This window comes from Nyctibius grandis, chromosome 2, assembly GCF_013368605.1.
Source record: "Nyctibius grandis isolate bNycGra1 chromosome 2, bNycGra1.pri, whole genome shotgun sequence".
Lineage (NCBI taxonomy): Eukaryota > Metazoa > Chordata > Aves > Nyctibiiformes > Nyctibiidae > Nyctibius > Nyctibius grandis.
In genome coordinates, this window is record NC_090659.1 from 29,474,825 (window position 1) to 29,495,498 (window position 20,674).

The 20,674-nt window shown below is 37.5% G+C and overlaps 1 protein-coding gene across 1 annotated transcript in view; it reads left to right on the plus strand.

The window, feature by feature from the left end:
* Positions 1-17,850, plus strand: part of CFAP47 (cilia and flagella associated protein 47) — a 356,696-nt gene extending 338,846 nt beyond the window's left edge. The window contains exons 63-64 of the mRNA XM_068422067.1: positions 2,929-3,097; positions 17,632-17,850. Coding sequence (XP_068278168.1) covers positions 2,929-3,097; positions 17,632-17,850 — 388 coding nt within the window. The remainder of the gene's footprint in view (positions 1-2,928; positions 3,098-17,631) is intronic.
* The last annotated feature ends 2,824 nt before the right edge of the window (positions 17,851-20,674 follow it).

Consider the following 20,674-nt stretch of genomic DNA (forward strand, 5'->3'; position numbering starts at 1 on the left):
TGGAACATAACCAATTCTCATAAATAATGAGGGTTTTCTATTTTTTTTTCCATTGCCATTTTTTTTGTTGGAAATAAATGATGTAAATCATACCAACCCTCACTAATAATTTTATAGAATTTGACAACTGCATACAGTTAATAAGTTTAGAGAACATCACTACCTAATAACTGAAATTTCTTGTGTCATCCAACAGACATTAACTACAAATTACAGGAAGAAAGTTTAGTTATGATTAACTATTTTTGGAAGCACATAGAAGCTTTTTCAAACTGTACCCCTTATTTGCTTAAGCAGTTATATACTTTACAGATTAAGACATTTTGTTATGCTGCTTTTCTTGAGAAAAAAATTTGATCAAAAGCATTATGCATTGTTTTTTATGTATAGTTTGCAAAATGCTGAGTTTTTTAAAGGAATAAATTTTACAGGTATGATATACTGCTTCACTAGTTTGAGGAAGAGGAGTAAACATTAAACTATTTTGAGCCTTAATTTAATAAAGGCTTATATTTTCAGATTTGATGAGTATTTTATAAGTCTTGCAGTGAGGGAGTATAAATTTTAAGGTTTTCTTTAATTGAAGACATAAGGTGCTATTCTTTTTAAGTTTACTAATTTGAAAATTGTCTACCATGAGAACACTGATGAGCACAGACTGCTATTTAAGAACAAGATTAAAGGAGTAATTATAAATATGTCTATTAAATACTAGCTCAATTTCCACTCTTCCTGGTTGCCATGATTTCATTGTCCAATTATTATTTAAATTCAAATTAATATTTACTCTTGTTCATTATTTGAGTAAGGGCAGAGCTCATACTGTCTGATAGCAATATCAAACCATTACGACAGGAGTTACGGAAATGCAGGTGGGAAGACACATTTGCTTTCTCTGGTTTATATGGCCTCTGCCCTTATATTTACTAATTCGTTTGTACTTGGTTCATATGTGTTTTCAAAACTCTACATGTCATTAAACTTTATCGAGTACGTTAGCATCTGCCACCCTTGAGTTAAACAAAAGCCTTCTCGAAAAAATATAGACTGCCTCATCACTGTCCTTCATGGCTGAGAAATGACAAGCCAAACATTGACACCAGAGCGGTTTTACCTGAAGCAGTAATCAAAAAGGAGGAATTAATTTTTAATCATTTTAAACCACATAATTATTAATTTTTAATTATACACTAAATATACAAACACTGAAAACAATAATGTCTGAAATTCAGGTGCTATTCCGGGAATTTTAGCTCCAGTTTTCTCTGTACTACAGATGATGAGAATGACAAGCAATTTACTTATGCTAGCAAGCTAGCCAGGATGCCAGATCATCTCCCTGGTGTGAACATCACTGAAAACACTGCTTGCTTTTTCTCGAGATGCCATCTTTAGATATATTTTCAAAACAAAAATTCATGATTTATCAGCACTACAGGCACTGTGAAAGGTTCCTGTCTCTGATTGTGTGAGAGTAAGTTTTTAATTGCTAGTTTTTATACTGTTAGCCATATATTCATCAGAATCCCTGTTGGCCTGTCATATTATGGCTATACATTTAATTTGCCAGAATTTCTATTTTCCTTATTTGGACATAGCTCCCACCTTGAGGAATATTTTGCATCCAGTAACTGACTTGGGAAGGGGAAGGAAGCAGAGGGGACAGCAGGGCAGGGCAGGGAAGGGAAGGGGAAGGTTTTAGGTGTGACCATATGTGTTCATGTAAGAATGTATGTGTGTATGTGTATATATATACTTTGCTCAACACAGAAAAAAACTATAGCTGCCTCTATTACCTTGTGCCAATGCTGTCAAGAGGCATGCAGATTTTCTTTAACGCTTTTTTATTAGTTTTTCTCAGTTTTTCTTTATGAAAATTAAAATCTGACAAGGTTGGTGCAATTAGATTTTTTCTCTGACTTGGCAAATATCTTGTGTGCACAATTATAGATCAGATTTGTGACAGTCTCATTCTAGTTTCAATTTCTTTTGCTCTCTTTCTGTCCAGGTAGTGATAGAGTTGTCCTCAGCAACACATATAAAGACTAAAAGGAGAATGCCTGACAAAAATATAAAAATACATATTCTTTTCATGCTGAGAATGTTTATGGCAAGGAGTCCCTGAGGACCTGTGGTAGAGAGGCTTCAGTTTGAGATTGGCCTAAGATTGTTTTGTAGTCCTCAATCACTGTCTGTCTTTGGCTGCATCAGTACTTCCACGAAACTAGCAATTAGGCAAGATCTGCAGTACCTGTGACAGAAATTCTTTCAGATGAGAAATATACAATAATATCGATGGAGGAACCTAATTATTATTATTGCAGTATCTTGAAGTGTTTAGTTTACAGGATATGAAAAATGTGGAAAACAGTGATCGAAAACTATTATTTTCCATATGTTCATTTCAAGGCTTTCAGAACTGTCTCCTATTCTAGAAACACTCCACCAGATTGCAAATTCGGTTCTAGTCATAAAACTTAATAAAATGGGTGGCTTGTCAGTTTTATTTGCTTAGAGATTGGAAAAGTGAGGGGCTTTTAATAGGAAAAGTGGATTTTCACTCTGACATGGAATTTGTTTCTATCACTATTATTATATCTTTACAGGTCGGATGATTCTTTTATTCCTGGTGGCAAATGCTATCGTTATTCTGTAGTTATTATAATATTTATAATAGCATGTAAGTATGTTTGAAATGGAAGACCAGTGTGCAGGTCCCTGTGTATAAAGATCATAAATATTTATAAATAAATGTAAATAATTACTACAGAATATTTATTCTGTAAGAATGCTATTAATATTCCATACTCATTCCATGGGCTGCCAAGTTTCCTGAGTCATGCCTCATGGTGGCCTAAATGTTAGATTGCAGTGAAATTGTATTAAGATACCGTAAAAGGCACAATGGGCTCCTGTGCTTTTCCGTAGGAACCCAGAGCCATTCACTGCGCACTTCCTGGCAGGCAGCGATCCCGAGTTCCTTGTACTACCACAAGCTGGAGAACTTCTTCCAGCAGGCACTGTGGGAACCCATATAACGGTGGGATTCAAGCCAAGGATGTATGGGAAGAAGCATACAGCAACACTTGTAATTCAGGTAAGCCTTCCTGAATGCAATACACAAACATACCTTCAGAAGGGGAAGGAAAAAAAAGAAACCCTATACAAAAAGGCAGCATTGAAATACACAAATGCATGCGCTGTGATTATTTTACTGCTCTTCACTGTGGACAAGATTAAAACTAAATTTTGAAAATTAACTCATGACAAGCTGGAAAAACATATTGTATTTTAATTTCTATGTTAACCCTTTGTCATCATCACCAGAGACAGATACTTATCTTGATACCTTTACCCCAACTCCATAGACAACATGACAGAATGACTTTTCACAGAGAATCAAAATAATCATGTTAAGAACTGGTGGAGGATATATGAGTAATTGAATATGTGAGGCCTAGGTTATTGATTTTACTTGTATTATACCTCATAGGATCAAAGGCACTAGAAGGTAGAGCCGAAACTGTAGAAGGCAGAATTTCAGAACATCAAGCCAGGAATAACTTTTTTAAAACAAGCTTCAAAATAAACAAAAAGAATTTGTAGCCAAGTAGCTTCTGGAAGTCTGAAGGTCAGAAAACATTTGAAGACATCTATTCCTTCAGTAGTAAAAATCTTCTTATTACTGCAGGAGTTAATTTTTAAGTGATTCTTTAAAAGGAAACTGTTTGTCGAAAACATACAGCAGCAGCAAACACTCCAAACTCTCTGGAAATAATGGTTTGCACTTTAAATCTATTTACGGCATGCTGGCAATGTTTTCAGGCTACTATATTAGAAGTGAAACAGCAATATTGATTTAAAAAATAAGATGTTCAAAACAAAGTTGATAAAAAGATGCGTAGCAAATGACTGTAGTGTTTTATCTCTCTGATTGGCAACTTGTACAATAGTGAATAAGAAATTCAAATCCTGGAAGAACAAGAAAGCCCTTTTATCCCTTCTACTTGTTTTCTTTTACTGTATTAGGTATTTGATTAATTTAGTCTTTTTACATAAACAGCAGTAATGCTTATTGCTCTTTCATTTGGAAAAGAAAATAACTGACAATTTATTCTGTGTTCTTTTATATTTATATAATACTATATTACACATCTACAGAGCTCAGAAAATTCTAATGTAGTTCTGGAACTGAACTCCTGTTTTTAGGCATGACATATTTAAATGTAGTAGCCGTGTTTGTCTTTGGCTTAATTTCCATCACTGACAAAGAGCTTTAACATAATAAGTTTGTCTGGCATGGGATAAACATGATGGTCAAAGATTATTATTAGCTTTCTAAGTACTCAGTCAGTAATTCTAAATTTCCTTTTAGGAATTTATCAGTACAGATGGGCTTTGCATAATTGTATTTTTAACCTACATCTGCTCACACCTCAGTCTCTGGTTATGATCTAGGCAGACGGCTCTTTACTGTGTGTGGGTATAGGAAGTCACTCATACATATTACATATACGTATCGGATCACATCTTGTCCTATCTACTCCTGTATGCTCAAAAATACATTGAAGACTCTTAACGCTTGTAAGCACAATTTGGACCAATATTACACCATCACGTTATGTTAGAGATATTTCTAACATTCTTACTCTAATTGGAGTATTAAGTTGTTTCAGTAATGTTTTGGTGAGGATTGTGTTCTCTTTGCTCTTATTGGTAGTCCTTTTGTGTACACTGGGCTTCCCCCTTTCCTCTCCCGACAAGCTTTCATTCCTGTTGTTCTAATGTAAGCCAGGGCGTCTGCAACTGCGTGTAATTCTGCTGCTATGCTCTCAACATTGACCTGAAATAAGACTTGATGACATGTTGAGAACACCAGATACTCGTTTCTGCCTTTCCTGTTAGTTGAAATAATTTTAATTAGTGATTTGAGGAAGACAGATTTAGTTAGATGACAAAACCAGTATTAAATCACTCTTATTTGGGGAATAGTAATGGAGGTGGTGAAATGCAATTAGTGTTGGACCTAACACTGAAGAACCTCTCTTGCACATATCCTTTTAGCCAATATATTGGCTGAGGCTTTGGGCTATTTTTAGAAACAGTGAGGAAGTCCTTTTCTTTTACAGTGTCGCCTCTCTTCTGATGCTGCTGTAGTAAAGGACTACAGCAGTCTGGCTGCAAAATTTCCTTTGTATTTCTGGGAGTAAAGTCATAGTCCTAGCACTAATGTATTTTTATTATTAAATTCTATGAATAGTGAGTAGCAGAACTGTCATTTTTCTGTGGTTCAATGAACAGTGATAATTAGGCTGTAAAGTAGCAGAGATGATAGTGTAAATTCTTTGTTTTATGTTGGTCATTACAATTGTGTTGTAAAGTAAAATGGGAGATTAAGATTATGGAGGAAGACCCTACAGTCATCTTTTTCTCATTTATTGTAAACATTAAACCCAAATATAGTAAATGCAATTTTTTTTGTTTAGTTGCCCTGCTGAGAACCCACTCTTGAGGACCTAATTAGCATTAAGAGATTACAATTTGTCTTTACCAGAATTTAGTGTATACATTTTATTAACTGTATGTATATATATAATTGAAATAATGTAGCCTCATTTATATTTGCTGGACACAAACCGGGTATTTCATGGGATATTTTGTGGATTCTTTAAGACTTTAATATTCATTATTTTATTAATAGCAGAAAACCTTAATTACTTTGCTGAAGCAATTAAATGTTCTTTAACCATCATTAAAACCTCTGTTCTCAGTCAACTACATATCAAAACAATTCAGGTTAGACACTTATTTGAATAGTTGTTAGGAATCTTAATTTTGTAAAAATGAGACACAATTAAAAAATTCTGTAGCTCAAAGAATGAAATATAATAAAAAGCCAGTAAAGAAAATAATCATGCTTGTTTCTGTATCTGTGAAAGAACACACCGTAATCTAGTCAAGCTACAAGTAAGAAACAGTGACATGGTGCATGAAGAGCATTTTTAAATAGGTATTATTCCATAATCAAACTTCCACATTTATAATAGTTTTCATAAACAGTGCACGTCTAACTGAAAAAAAGAGTATTGCCAGTAATGATAAATTAGTGAAGAGAACATGCTGCTTAGATAAGCTGTAGAGTGCTGTGACGAGAAGCTGCGCTGACATCTCAGAGCTAGGCTGTGAGGTGCCGGTAAAGCTGCACAGAAAACTGACAGAGCTTAAGGATGGCGAGATGCAGCTGGGGCAAGAGGACGCTCTGCAAAGGCTTCCTGGGGCAGGAATCCCTGGCAGGCACAAGGCGGAGCAGCCAGGAGGCTGGCGAGTCCTTGGAAAAGGGCATCTTCAAGTTGGCTTACAGTTGATCTGCTTGTGCTGTGCTGAATTCAGCTAGAGACCTGAGCAATTGCTTTGTAATTCATGGATGAGGCTTCAGAGATGCTCTAAAGCAGAAGGCACACAAAATAAGTCTTAAATGATAAAATAGATGTCAGAGTAAACCAGATTGCAGGAAACATTATCAAGCCCTCCAGAAGTCAGGCTTGTGCACCTTTATTACTGAATAATCACTAGCTTAGCCTATGAAAGATAGCATATCAAAACCATTTGTCATGCTGTTCTGGAAATAAACGATGCAGTGTGCAAGCCACACTACTTGGGTGTGGCTGCTTCTCCAAGCTTCTCTGTGCAAAATTGCATGTCTTAAGAGCAAATGGTACTGTTACATATTCATTAGCTTGGTGAAAATACGTTCTGCTTTGTTCCTGGTATATTTGTTAATTGCCGTAATTTAATGTTATTCTAAATTGTATCTCTTGAACAGAATGAGCAAACAAAAATGTAACAAAGTTAACAGGGTAATTGAAATAGTTTCACATTAAATAAGACATCATCTGTGTCCCTTGCCACTGGTTGATACTGACCTGAGTTTTATGATTAAAAGCAGAGATCCAGAAAGTTCATTACAGGCAGTGAATGTAGCACATCCCATAATTAGAATCACTGGATTTTGAGTGCAGAATCAATACTCAAAATTTTTGATTCACAAGCATGAGGAAAGGTTACTTTACTTATTGAGACTATAATTCTCATAATGCCAAAAGATTATAACAATATGGGAACCATTGCTGTATGAGGGTATTCAAACCATTGACAGTCCTGAAGGAATGGTTGATATTGATTGCATTATATCTAAGAGATGCTGTGAAATATCTAATATTTGAACTGCAGATGTCAATTAAACCACAATTAATTATATCTGGAAATGTTCTTCTAAGCTAAGGAAATGATTGTTAGCGATTGTTAGCCATCTTCTTCATTAGAAATTGCTCAGAACCTGGCTGGGCAACGGTCTTCTTGTGGGAAGTGGTGAGTGACTGCCTTTGCATCACTTGTTTTTTGTTGGTTTCTGTTGGTTTTTTTTGGTTTTTTTTTTTTTTTTCCTCTTTCTTTCACTTACCAAACTGTCTTTATCTTGATCTGTGAGCTTTCTTGCTTTTCCTCTTCTCTTTCACAGTTCACATACATAAAAGTTTGGTTTAATTTCATTCTGTGGACACTGATCATAATTTGTCATTTCTGCTTGGCATCACTGCAGTATAAATTAAGGGTCAGGGAATATTGGGTGCTCTATCTGTAATTTCCTGTGTTTAAACTTATTTGAAAGTCTTGCAAATTTTATTTGGACTTTCCTGGTTAGCACTGTTTGGAAGATAATTGGAATACCATTTACCTTAAAATTCCTGATATTTGCTCCCAACAGGTAACACACTCCTGACATAGGTTTCTCTGGCAATTAATTAGCATGTAACTCAGTAGCACTGCCAGCCTACAGTGAATACACATGGATGATCTGTGTTCTGAAAATTATTCCTATGAATCATGAGCCATCTGGAAGAATGGATTGAATATCAAAAAATATACTTTTATATAAATTATTTGGTGACTGTTACCAGTATTTGCTGAATGAATTACTTCATGAACATTACTCAGTCAGCCATCAAGATGGTTAAATAACTTACTTGAATAACTTATGATATGTAGTAAAAAGTGGTAGCATGCATCTTGGTTTTGAATTTTTCAAAATATTCTTCAGAAATATTTAGCTCTGCAGATGGCTATTACTCCAGCCAGGTGAGTCAAATTATTCTTCTCTTCACACTTCAATTAGATTACAGTCATCAGGAATTTTGAGGTTTTGATAAGAAGAAGTCATTCCTTTCAAAAAGAAATCCTCCCTCAGCCTGTTAAGGACATTCAGACTGTGGACTGGTCTTTCTTCTTAAATTGTGTGAAATAGTCCTAGAGATGCATTGCAGGGAGCCTGGGATTCTTAAATACCTGTTTATATTAGATATATCTTCTTAACAGATACTGTCTTGTATATTTCTATTCTAGTGGATTATGTACATTGTAGTAGATTCAATACCTTTATCTTTAGACTTTGTTACTACCAGTGTTAGTATTAGAATTGTTCCAATTTTGATATAATAAACTGTAGCGCCTTGAGCACAGGAAGAAGAAGAGTTCCTCTGAATTGGGAAAATTTTGCCTACTACTTAGGCATGTAAATACAGCTTGTAAATCAAATATTATATCATAATTATATGGTCTTATATAGATGACCTGTCAAAGTCTCTCTCTCTCCTCTCCACCACTCCAGATAAGTCTGAAACTTGATGCGTCTTTTCCTTTGCTGAAACATGTCTGACCTGGAAACACAAAGCAGCAGCTTTGAGGCACTTGCATGGATTCTGAACTCGGTAGACTTGCTCTTGCTGCATTTTTCATATGGGTTAGAATAGTTGTAGTTAGGCTGTACAGCCTTATCCCAAAAGAAAATACTTACAGCTTCAGCAGCATTTGCAAACCTAAGATTTTGCCCTTGGAAATTAAATATTCTATTAAAACGGACATTTGTGGGTGTCTAAGGTTTTCTGGAAATTACTGAATTCTAGGTGGTTCTAGTGCTAAACAAAGCACTAACTCAAGTTATGTTGACAGTTACAATAACTTTTTTCCATTCATGTAACACTTGTTTCCCCTTTACCAGAAAATGCTGAATTAAAACAAGAGTCTTTCTTTCAGTAAATCAGTATATAAATAGACAATTTTTTCACGGTGACTTTCTCTAACTGTCTTGAATGATAACACATGGTTTACAACAGATGGAGTACCATAGTTCAAGATGATAAATTAGGGTGGGATTTTGTTATTATTGCTCTTTTTTTGTTGGTGTTTTTTTTTTTTTTAAATTCTACCTTGATGGAGACTATCTATCTAAAGTGTTCATATGACAGTGCCCACAAAACTTTCCCCATTGAACACAACATTTCCATCAGGGAAAGAGCAATCTCCTGCCACAGAACTACCCCTGACACAGGCTACAGCAGTGACAGAATAGGTGGCGTTTTTCACCAAGTCAAGCTACAATCTTTTTTTTTTTTTCACAAAACATACAATCTAGGATATTTGTACAGCAAACAGGAAATTAGCAAAAGGTTATTACTACTCAGAAAGCTATATCAATCATTCGATGCTGACGATAAATGAAATTGAGAGGTAGCATAGCCCACCATTTGTTTAAATCCCACTTCCAACAAATACTGACACTATAGACAGTAAATTTACAATATGTGTGTATTTCATGAACAAAAATGATATTTTAGTAACTTGACACTCAGTTTAAATCGTTGGCTGAAAAACCTGTCAGATCTTTTCTCTGACCTTGAAGTGATCAGTGATACTTGCACACAGTGAATATGACCCTGAGGTTAATTTTCTTTAAACTAAATTGTTCATCTGGCATACTAAAGAAAGATAAAGCACTTAATCTTGTACTGAAGTTGATAAAACAATTAGCAAACTTTGGAGAGTGATTTACTTTTCTTAAATGACAACTTTATCTTTGGACATAAGATACTGATGTTGGTCTATGTCACACCTGCTTTTTCTGGATTTTATCTTTGCAGACGGTAGAGTTACTAAATCATTTCACAGTATTAAATAAGGTTGAGAATAAAGATGAGTTAATCTGCCTGTTTTACACAGGAATAATATTCAATTTAAATGAGATTTTTATTTTAGCAGAATAGTAATGGAAGTTTAAAAAATTATGCATGCATTGTGAAATATCTATTAAGATCTTAGGCTTACTAATCTTATTTGAATAAGGCAATTCATTCAGAAGACACTATGTAAAATCAGTACTGCCAATTTTAAAATAGAGGTTTTAAAAAACGTTTCTTTAAAAACACACAGCAAAAAAAAGTCACCTATTCTTTCAACCTTAGCACAGAAAAGTATGTATTCAGTTACTGTCACGGTTTAAAGCTGGACTGGCTATTAACCAGGTGGCAGACGCTCTCTGTTAACCCTCTCCCCCCCCAAGGGAAAGGGAAAAGGGAGAGAGACGTACGGGTTGGAAAGTTAAAACAGTTTTAATAAACTATAATAATGAAAAAAGAATATAATAATAATAATAATAATAATAATAATAATAATAATAGAAATAATCAAATATATACAAATATATACAAAACCAAGATCGAGAGCTTGGAAATCCTTCTCAGGCAGAGTTGCTCCCCCCAGCACAGGCAGAGGGGAAAATGCAATAGCTCCCCCTGCCATCACACCTGCAGGCTTTTAACTGGAGATTTGGCAAAGCTGGTACCAATCAGTGGGAGACAGGAGGGCCCCTCCCTCCTGGGCCCCACCTCCAGGAGGCAGTGGGTTAGTGATAAATAGGAAAGTGAGAATGACATGTATGGGATGGAATACCTCGTTGGTCAATCTTGGGTCACCTGCCCTGTCTGCTCCTCCCTGCAGGTGTGACTCCCCTTCGGCTCTTCACTCATAAGCAGTGAGGAATTTAGCAGTGACCTTGGTTTCTCTAAGACTAATTGGCCTGGTTTGGGCCAAACCAGGACATTCCACCCCTTATTCCATACCATTCACGTCATACTCAGATCACCACTACCTTTTCATTTTCAAATATATATACACATATCACTAGTTTATGATTCTTCGCTATACAAAAAGTTCATTAAGTTCATTTGGTTCAGGATTGTGGGTTTCCATCTGGCTAACAGTCTCTCAGCAGTCTCTCTGGCTAGCAGTCTCTCTTTTGTCATGGTTCGTGCCCACGGGTTGCAGGTTAAAGATGTCAGACTCGAGGAGGTTACTGGACGCCACTTGATGAAGCTAGCTCCGGTCTCATCACCACTGTCTTAACCTGAAAGACACTTATGCAGCAACAACATACAGTTCAGAATTAAGTAGTCTCACCCAGAATCAGATCACCTTCAGGGACACATCGGACTTCACCATCTTGCAACATCACCCACCAAGTACATCCAGGTCCCTGAGCAAAAGCAATCCCACGAATGGGTTTACCTTTGCCCGTTGCAGGAAGAATCCAGACAGTTTTTCCCAATAGATTCCTTTCATGCACCACAGGGACTTTATTTCCTTCTACTGTATGTAGAAGGTCTGACTGAGCAGGGCCAGCTCGATTGATAGATCCCCTGGTGTTAACTAACCAGGTAGCTTGTGCCAGATGCTTATCCCAGTTTTTAAAGGTTCCACCCCCCATTGCTTTCAGGGTAGTTTTTAACAGCCCATTATACCGTTCAATTTTCCCAGAGGCTGGTGCATGATAGGGGATGTGATATACCCATTCAATGCCATGCTCTTTGGCCCAGTTGTCTATGAGACTGTTTTTGAAATGAGTCCCATTGTCCGACTCAATTCTCTCTGGCGTGCCGTGTCGCCACAAGATTTGCTTTTCAAGGCCCAGAATAGTGTTCCGGGCAGTGGCATGGGGCACAGAGTATGTTTCCAACCATCCGGTGGTCACCTCCACCATGGTGAGCACATAGCGTTTACCCTGGCGGGTTTGAGGGAGTGTGATATAGTCAATTTGCCAGGCCTCCCCATATTTATATTTCAACCACCGCCCCCCCATACCACAAAGGTTTTAACCGTTTGGCTTGCTTAATTGCGGCGCATGTTTCACAATCACGGATAACCTGTGCAATAGAGTCCATAGTTAAGTCCACCCCTCGGTCACGAGCCCATCTGTATGTTGCATCTCTCCCTTGATGACCTGAAGTGTCATGAGCCCACCGAGCTAAAAATAGTTCACCTTTATGTTCCCAGTCCAAATCTATTTGGAACACTTTAGCAGCCTGATCCGCTTGTTGGTTGTTTCGATGTTCCTCAGTTGCCCGACTTTTAGGTACGTGAGCATCTACATGACGTACCTTCACGACTAGTTTCTCTAGCCGAGTAGCAATATCTTGCCACAATTCAGCAGCCCAAATAGGTTTACCTTTACGCTGCCAGTTGCTTCGCTTCCACTGCTTTAACCACCCCCACAAGGCATTTGCTACCATCCATGAGTCGGTATAAAGATACAGCCTTGGCCACTTTTCTCGTTCAGCAATGTCTAAAGCCAGCTGGATGGCTTTTACCTCTGCAAATTGACTTGATTCACCTTGTCCTTCTGTGGCTTCTGTGACTCATCGTATGGGACTCCATACAGCAGCTTTCCACTTCCGATGCTTTCCTACAAGACAGCAGGATCCATCGGTGAACAGGGCATACTGCTTCTCATCCTCTGGTAGTTCATTATATGGTGGGGCTTCTTCAGCACGTGTCACCTCCTTTTCTGGTGGCATTCCGAAGTCTTTGCCTTCTGGCCAGTCCATGATCACTTCTAAGATTCCTGGGCGATTAGGGTTTCCTATTCGAGCCCTCTGTGTAATTAATGCAATCCATTTACTCCACGTCGCGTCAGTTGCATGATGGGTAGTGGGAACCTTACCCTTGAACATCCAGCCTAGTACTGGTAATCGAGGTGCCAGGAGAAGTTGTGCTTCAGTACCAATTACCTCTGAAGCAGCTCTAACTCCTTCATATGCTGCCAGTATTTCTTTTTCAGTTGGAGTGTAATTGGCCTCGGAGCCCTTGTATCCTCGACTCCAAAATCCTAGGGGTCGACCTCGAGTCTCCCCTGGTACTTTCTGCCAGAGGCTCCAGGTAGGACCATTGTCCCCAGCTGCGGTGTAGAACACATTTTTAACATCTTGTCCCGTACGGACTGGTCCAAGGGCTACTGCATGCACAATCTCTTGTTTAATCTGTTCAAAAGCCTGTCGTTGTTCAGGGCCCCACTGAAAATCATTCTTCTTTCTGGTCACTTGATAAAGAGGGCGTACAATCTGGCTGTAATCTGGAATATGCATTCTCCAGAAACCCACAACGCCTAAGAAGGCTTGTGTTTCCTTTTTGTTAGTTGGTGCGGACATAGCTGTTATTTTGTTGATCACCTCTATCAGGATCTGGCGACGCCCATCTTGCCATTTAATCCCTAAAAACTGGATCTCCCGGGCAGGTCCCTTGACCTTGCCTCTTTTTATGGCAAAACCAGCTTGCAGAAGAATTTGGATTATTTTCTCCCCTTTGTCAAAAACTTCTGCTGCTGTATCACCCAACACAATGATGTCATCAATATATTGCAAATGTTCTGGAGCTCCACCCTTTTCTAGTGCAGTCTGGATCAGTCCATGGCAAATAGTAGGACTGTGTTTCCACCCCTGGGGCAGTCGATTCCAGGTGTACTGGATACCTCTCCAGGTAAAAGCAAACTGTGGCCTGCACTTTGGTGCCAAAGGAATAGAGAAAAATGCATTAGCAATGTCTATGGTGGCATACCACTTGGCTGCCTTTGACTCCAGTTCGTATTGAAGTTCTAGCATGTCTGGCACAGCAGCACTCAGCGGTGGCGTAACTTCATTTAGGCCACGATAGTCCACAGTTAATCTCCATTCTCCATCAGACTTTCACACTGGCCATATAGGACTATTAAACGGTGAGCGAGTCTTGCCAATCACTCCTTGGTTTTCTAATTGTCTAATCAGTTTATGAATGGGGATCAGGGAGTCTCGATTGGTGCGATATTGTCGTCGGTGCACCGTGGTAGTAGCAATTGGCACCTGTTGGAGCTTCTCTCGAGCCCCACGTTGGGCGCCAATTAAATCTGTCACAGTTTAAAGCTGGACTGGCTATTAACCAGGTGGCAGATGCTCTCTGTTAACCCTCTCCCCCCACTAAGGGAAAGGGAAAAGGGAGAGAGACGTATGGGTTGGAAAGTTAAAACAGTTTTAATAAACTATAATAATGAAAAAAGAATATAATAACAATAATAATAATAGAAATAATCAAATATATACAAAACCAAGATCGAGAGCTTGGAAATCCTTCTCAGGCAGTTGCTCCCCCCAGCACAGGCAGAGGGGAAAATGCAGTAGCTCCCCCCAGCACGGGCAGAGGGGAAAATGCAGTAGCTCCCCCTGCCATCACACCTGCAGGCTTTTAACTGGAGATTTGGCAAAGCTGGTACCAATCAGTGGGAGACAGGAGGGCCCCTCCCTCCTGGGCCCCACCTCCAGGAGGCAGTGGGTTAGTGATAAATAGGAAAGTGAGAATGACATGTATGGGATGGAATACCTCGTTGGTCAATCTTGGGTCACCTGCCCTGTCTGCTCCTCCCTGCAGGTGCGAGCCCCCTTCGGCTCTTCACTCATAAGCAGTGAGGAATTTAGCAGTGACCTTGGTTTCTCTAAGACTAATTGGCCTGGTTTGGGCCAAACCAGGACAGTTACCAAAATACTGGTTAAAACCAGTTGCCTAACAAGAAGCACTACAATTAGAGATTCATATGGTGATGACTTTTAAGAGCTGTAAGTATATGCAGCCTATGTGTGAAATAGTGTAAATGCTGTATGAGTACCTGGCAGAGAACAAAGCCTGTGCCAAAGGGTTTACAGTTTAATGGTCTGAAACTTCGTCCTGTTGACTAGCTGTAACATGAATGCAAAACCTGCTTGCAATGATATCCCTTAAATATATTTTAGCAATGACAGGATAGCAATTAGAACAATAAGAAGGAGCATATGAAAGATAACAAAGGTAAACATCATTGATTCAAAATTTTTCAGTGGCAAATATAAAATTGATATTTAACAAACCTTAGTAAAGTTAGAGAACCACTTTAACATCCTTTTTGTTCTCTTCTGTATATTAAGTATGGGATGACTGTAGAGAAAGTTCAAGATGGAGAAGGTTGACTACTCTTTCCTGTGGCTTTTGTAGTGCTTTACCTAGACCATAATTAATTGACAAAATACAATAAATAACTAGACAAATATACACACCCAATAGTGACCAGGAGCAGGGTGTTGCATAGGCCAAGATGAGGATGATTCTTTTCACAATCCACTCGGGAGCAAGAGGAATGGAGATCCACAATCAACTTTCCAGACCAAATGGTCCACCACACACCCAGCAATTAATAAGATTAAAAGCTTAAGCGATCAATTTTCCCAACAACAAGAACTCATTTTCCCATGTTAAATCTGAAAACAAGGAAGCAAGGTTCTCGCCGGGTATGCTTTGAACAGTACAGACGAGACAACATACAACTGCCCAAAACAATTTTGCCAATGATGATAAAGGCATACTGCAAAGATTATTATAGCTATACAATTTACAACTATACACACAATTAAAACTTCCATTAAATGTTACTTTCTTCTTCTTCTCTGAACTTCTATCTTACAACCTGTGAAAAAAAAAAAAGAAACTTCTCGGTCCTGTTAGTGAAAGGACCGGGTGAGGTTTTGGTTAACCATTGTCTGGTGGAATAGGCTGGGGTCTTGGGAGTGAGCAAAACCATTCTTTTAAGGCTTGGATAGTTGATGACACTTATGCTCCGTGAAAATTTGTCACAATTTGTATGGATACTGTTGCTCCTCTCCGTAGGCCAAATCTTCTTGGCGTACTGACATGCCCAGCAGAAAAGCAGAAGCAGAGTTCTCAAACTGGAAGGGGCAATTGGCCCACAAAGCCAGCCATGTCAGAAGCTGGGCTGTTAACTAAGTGCTTGAGGGAAAAACTCTTGAGCTTTGAGGTTACTGTTGCACTGATTTCCAGATTGATTTGAGAGTATACACAACCTTTCTGACCTTTTGTTTCCTTGGATGAAAAATGACACTGATGTTAGGTGTAATGGTTATACCTAGAAATAATTGTTCTAAAGATTAAGTTAGTTTTAAACAGGAGATGAATTACATAAATCACAACTGGTGTTGTGATCTTTATGACTTGATGCAGGAGAGAAAGGTGATCCTACAAGCTGTGTCTCTGTAGTTCGATGCAGCATGATGCAAAAGCCGAGCACCAACAAACCTGCGCTAGAACCACAAGCAGCATGGCTGTGTGATTGCTGTGCTGTGCCAAATGTGGAAAGGCAGATCTTGGTAATTGGGAAATATCACTTATTTAGTGTGACTCCACTGCTTTGAGGCTGCAAAGTCATAGAGTCTGGTGTGTTCTGTGTACTGTGTACTACGTACGTATGTACTATGTACATGCACTCTGTTTTATGTTCTGTATAAAAAAAAATTCACTTTTATGAATGTATTTTAATAGACCTACATCATGAAATGTTTATTACTCAGTCTTCCCTACAAGTTTTGCCTTGGAAGCAAAAAAGTCCCCAAACATAAAACCTGGGATTTCCAAACTCTGAGTGTGAAGGAATAGATGACAGTGCATGCCTGAAGTGGGCATGCAATGCTTTGTCTTTCTTTTGAATAGTACAAAACTGGACATAATGACACATCATTTGGAATCTTTGGGTTTTGTAATATTTCTGTTGTTTGTTTGTGGGGTGTTTGTAAAGGAAAACGAGAACAGAAAACTAAAAGCCATGAATAGACCTTTCCCTAAATGTAATGACAGGAAAATGCTAAAGACTTAGAATAAAGACCTGCTTTCAAGAATTAAAGAAGTGATACATTTTGAAAGAAAAATGACTGAAAGATGTGCTATAGCTACACCTGTGTTTTTAGCAACCAAAATCAGATACAAATAAACATGGGAGATAGCAGTATAGCCTTCATATATGTAGAAATAATACTCGTTAAGTATGGATAGATGGGATGTATAGTAAGAACAAGAATCATGTACTCAGTAAGAATCAAGTACTCAAGCATTACAAGACATGACATAGAAACATATGCTCCATTCCTAAAGACCAGTTATAAACAAAAAGCAAATGAAGAGTGTCATTTTCAGTTCACATAAATACTTTTCAAACTAGAGATTTCAACATGAAGCTGCATTTCTCTTGTGCATACTCAGTGTCCTTTTAGCTTTGTTCATAATTTTAATGCCAAAATTACACCATTTGATAATACCATTATTACCAATACCAGAGCTGCAATTAAATCCTACAGTATAAACCTGAGGCATTTATATTGTATTATGGAATAATTACCTTTAAACAACATCAGAGCTATGGGCTTTACTAAATAAAAAAAGAATTTTAGATCAGCCAGGAAGCTAAATTTCTCATCTTTGTTATGCCTGGTCCTGAGTAAAGTTAAATGCGATTTCATGTCTCTGTGTTCCAGGAGTGCAATTTTCATTCTGTGTTATTCCAGTACCTTACATGGAAAAGGATAAATATCTTTTGAAATCAATGTAGCATGGTAAATCACTGACAAATTTTCAAGGTATTTGATCACTGTTTTTTTTTCCTATATCTTTGTTCATTATTTTCAGACACAGTCAATGCAGTGGATGTATGAAATCAATGGACTGCCTCCACAGACTGCACCACCAACAAGGCCAGCAAAAGTCATTTCTACTAGCAGTTACATAAGATCAGCCACAGTTAGACAGCGCAATTTTTTACATGAAAATCTGAAACTTACAACCACTGGAGTATCCTCACCAATCAAGGGGGCACCTTTGGTCCTGAGGACAAAATACACAAAGTGATGATCAGTTATGTTTTGGTGGGGGAGGACACTTCTGTCAAATAAATTCTGCAGATAAAAAGAGGCTATATTTTGTTTGGTTTTTTTGTTTGTTTGTTTGTTTGTTTGTTTTTTAAAGCAGATATGAGATACATTGATTGTATGCTTTATATGGAAGATTCAGAGTGCTCTAATAATATTCTTATTTTTCTATGAGGGATTTTGGATGTTTATGTAACAGTTTATGTATATCATACAGATGTCAGCAAGTTCTAATGAGAAAAGACTTTGAGCTGAAAAAGTATACTTGAAAGCTGGGGAATTCAAACTAATGCTTTGCTTTCTAAGGGTATTAGTTTAGCAAGACTTTAATAGGAAGTTTTAATGAACATTCTGTATGATGTTCAACATACTACACCCATGCAAACCAAACAAGCAAACCAGTCCCTAATCTCTTTCATGATACAATCCTTACCCAAAGTTTGTGGCATTTTGCTAAGGTGAAACATGTTTACATGTCATATGTCCAGAGCTTGAATGCCTTTCAGATTCTTTTGCTTGGGCAAATTTCATTAATTATGACATCTTTGCTTTGTCTAAAATATGAATCCTGATTTATTAATCCCATAACACTTCAAAATCTCAGATACTTATACATAACATAGAATGAAATGAAAATGTTCTCCCTCAGTATTTTTGTGTTGAGTAAATTTTAGAGAGTGCTTTAGAGTACTGAAATATAGAAGGCTATGAAAAGTCAGTGTGGAATGGAGCCAGATTTCACTTTTTTTTTTCCTAAAATAAACAAACCAGAGGTGCATTCATATTGTGCTTCCATTTCCATTCTTCCTGTCCACAGGTGACCTTAGATGGGTATTTAGGCTTTGTTTGCTTTTGATGTAATGTGGAAAATCAGATCTATGCAGATATGCTTTGTAAGATCACTGGATGGGTAACTCCTGCCTTCTTTTTTGAGATTGTCTTTCCTGATTTTACTAATAGAATGTAAATGGTATTTGTGCATTTATTTTGATGGTGGGAATGTACTTTAACAAAAAAATGACTTGGCACAGATTAGGTGCTTTCTTGGCACAAATGCAGAATGAGCATCATTGTTCAGGAATGGGTAGCCTGAGAACAACCTATGTAGGTCAGTGTATATGAGCACCAATAAAACCATTTTACTGCAATGTGCTTGCGGATTTTGTTTATACCACACATTTTAGAGAAGCTATTAGAGAAACTGTTTGGTACATATAAACCAGCAATGGCACTGTTTAATATCTCCTTTTAAATGCAGTGTGCCTATTTCGGTTGGAAACCAGGTAATCTGAAACAAGAATAAAATCTACTTTTCGAATTCAGTACACAACACAGGAAAGATATTGTCAATAGTGATACCTGGTATATATCTAAAAGACATTAAGAAGCTATTGCAATATTTATCTTAAATGCTACTGGGACCACAAATACAGCTAGATTTCATAGGAAGGCTCTATCTGCGTATAATGAATGCATAAATGGAGCAAGTGTTTCTCTGACTGTAAGAAATCAGAATTTATGGATCAGAAATATGCAATGTTTGTGTTCAGGGAACACTTCAGTGACAACTTTTCTTTGTAAAAGTTTTGTTTTCCTTGTTTGACTTTTTTTAAGTTTTGCTTTCCTATTTAAAGTGACTCCTGTTTACAAGATGCTCAAAACTTTGTAATTCTACCAGAGATGGATTAGCAGGTGGCATATAGGTGAGCCACCCAACAACAAAATGGTGCTTACTCCGAAAATTTTTTTCATAATTTTCTTGCCTTCACTTGCTGTTACATGTAGCAGATTTTAAAATTCTGTCATACATTCAAACATTAAAAAAATCCATAGGCAAATACTATGCAATAAGATAATATCAGAGGGGCATTTGCAAAGGTGCAGTTTAATTATATTATCTGTCTGAAAAGGAAAGCATAACCTATGCTTTCTGGACCAGATTAGTTTTTCTTGAATATGTTTGAGCTCAATCCTGAGTTATGCAAGATATGCCATCATCAGTTGTATTTGTACCTATTATTAAAAATGTATTGCATTTTCTTATTTCTTACAGAGTTTAAACAGAACTAAATTTTTTTTTTCTTATATTAAGAACGTACTTGCGAAGGCAATTTAAATAAAGACCGTTGTATCCGTGTGGTTGTAACATCCACAGTGCTTTACATATTATCCACGTGCATTTATGGATTACACTGTCTATACACTGTATATTGAAAAGAAATTCCTTTTTACTTCCTGGCTTGATGCTTTACACTTCCTTCAGTGATGTGACTGTATAACGTAAGAACTAATTCTAAGTATATATCTTAAAAAACGGTTTCTATGCAGCAGCACTGGAAGATTTCCAGAATGATGAGTTTTATTCATCTTGTTCCCTCCTTTTTACTAGAATTACTGAGCCATATTGAAAATCTTGGAGTTTCAACTCATGGAATGAAAGAACTGGCATGAGAAAAGATTGGAAAATGTTTTTATTATTTAACCTTGGAGAATTCACTCCAAAGCTTTTGGACCCACCATTAAATCCAAGCTTCAGAACAGCAGGGCAAGCTGCTCGCCATCATCCCACACCTTAAAAATGTGATCTGCAAAGGAGTTTAGCTATTGGAGATGATAGGTCTAAACACAATTTTTGCAGTTATGACTCAGGACTAAAAAAAAAGCAGTCCAAGTGATTTAGCTTAGAATTTATTCTAAATTACTATTTATTATAATAATCATCTTACCAGGAAGTGGGAGAGAATGAACACAGCCTCAAGGTTATGGCTTTTTGAAGAAGCCCTCACAATGTTTTCTATGCCCTC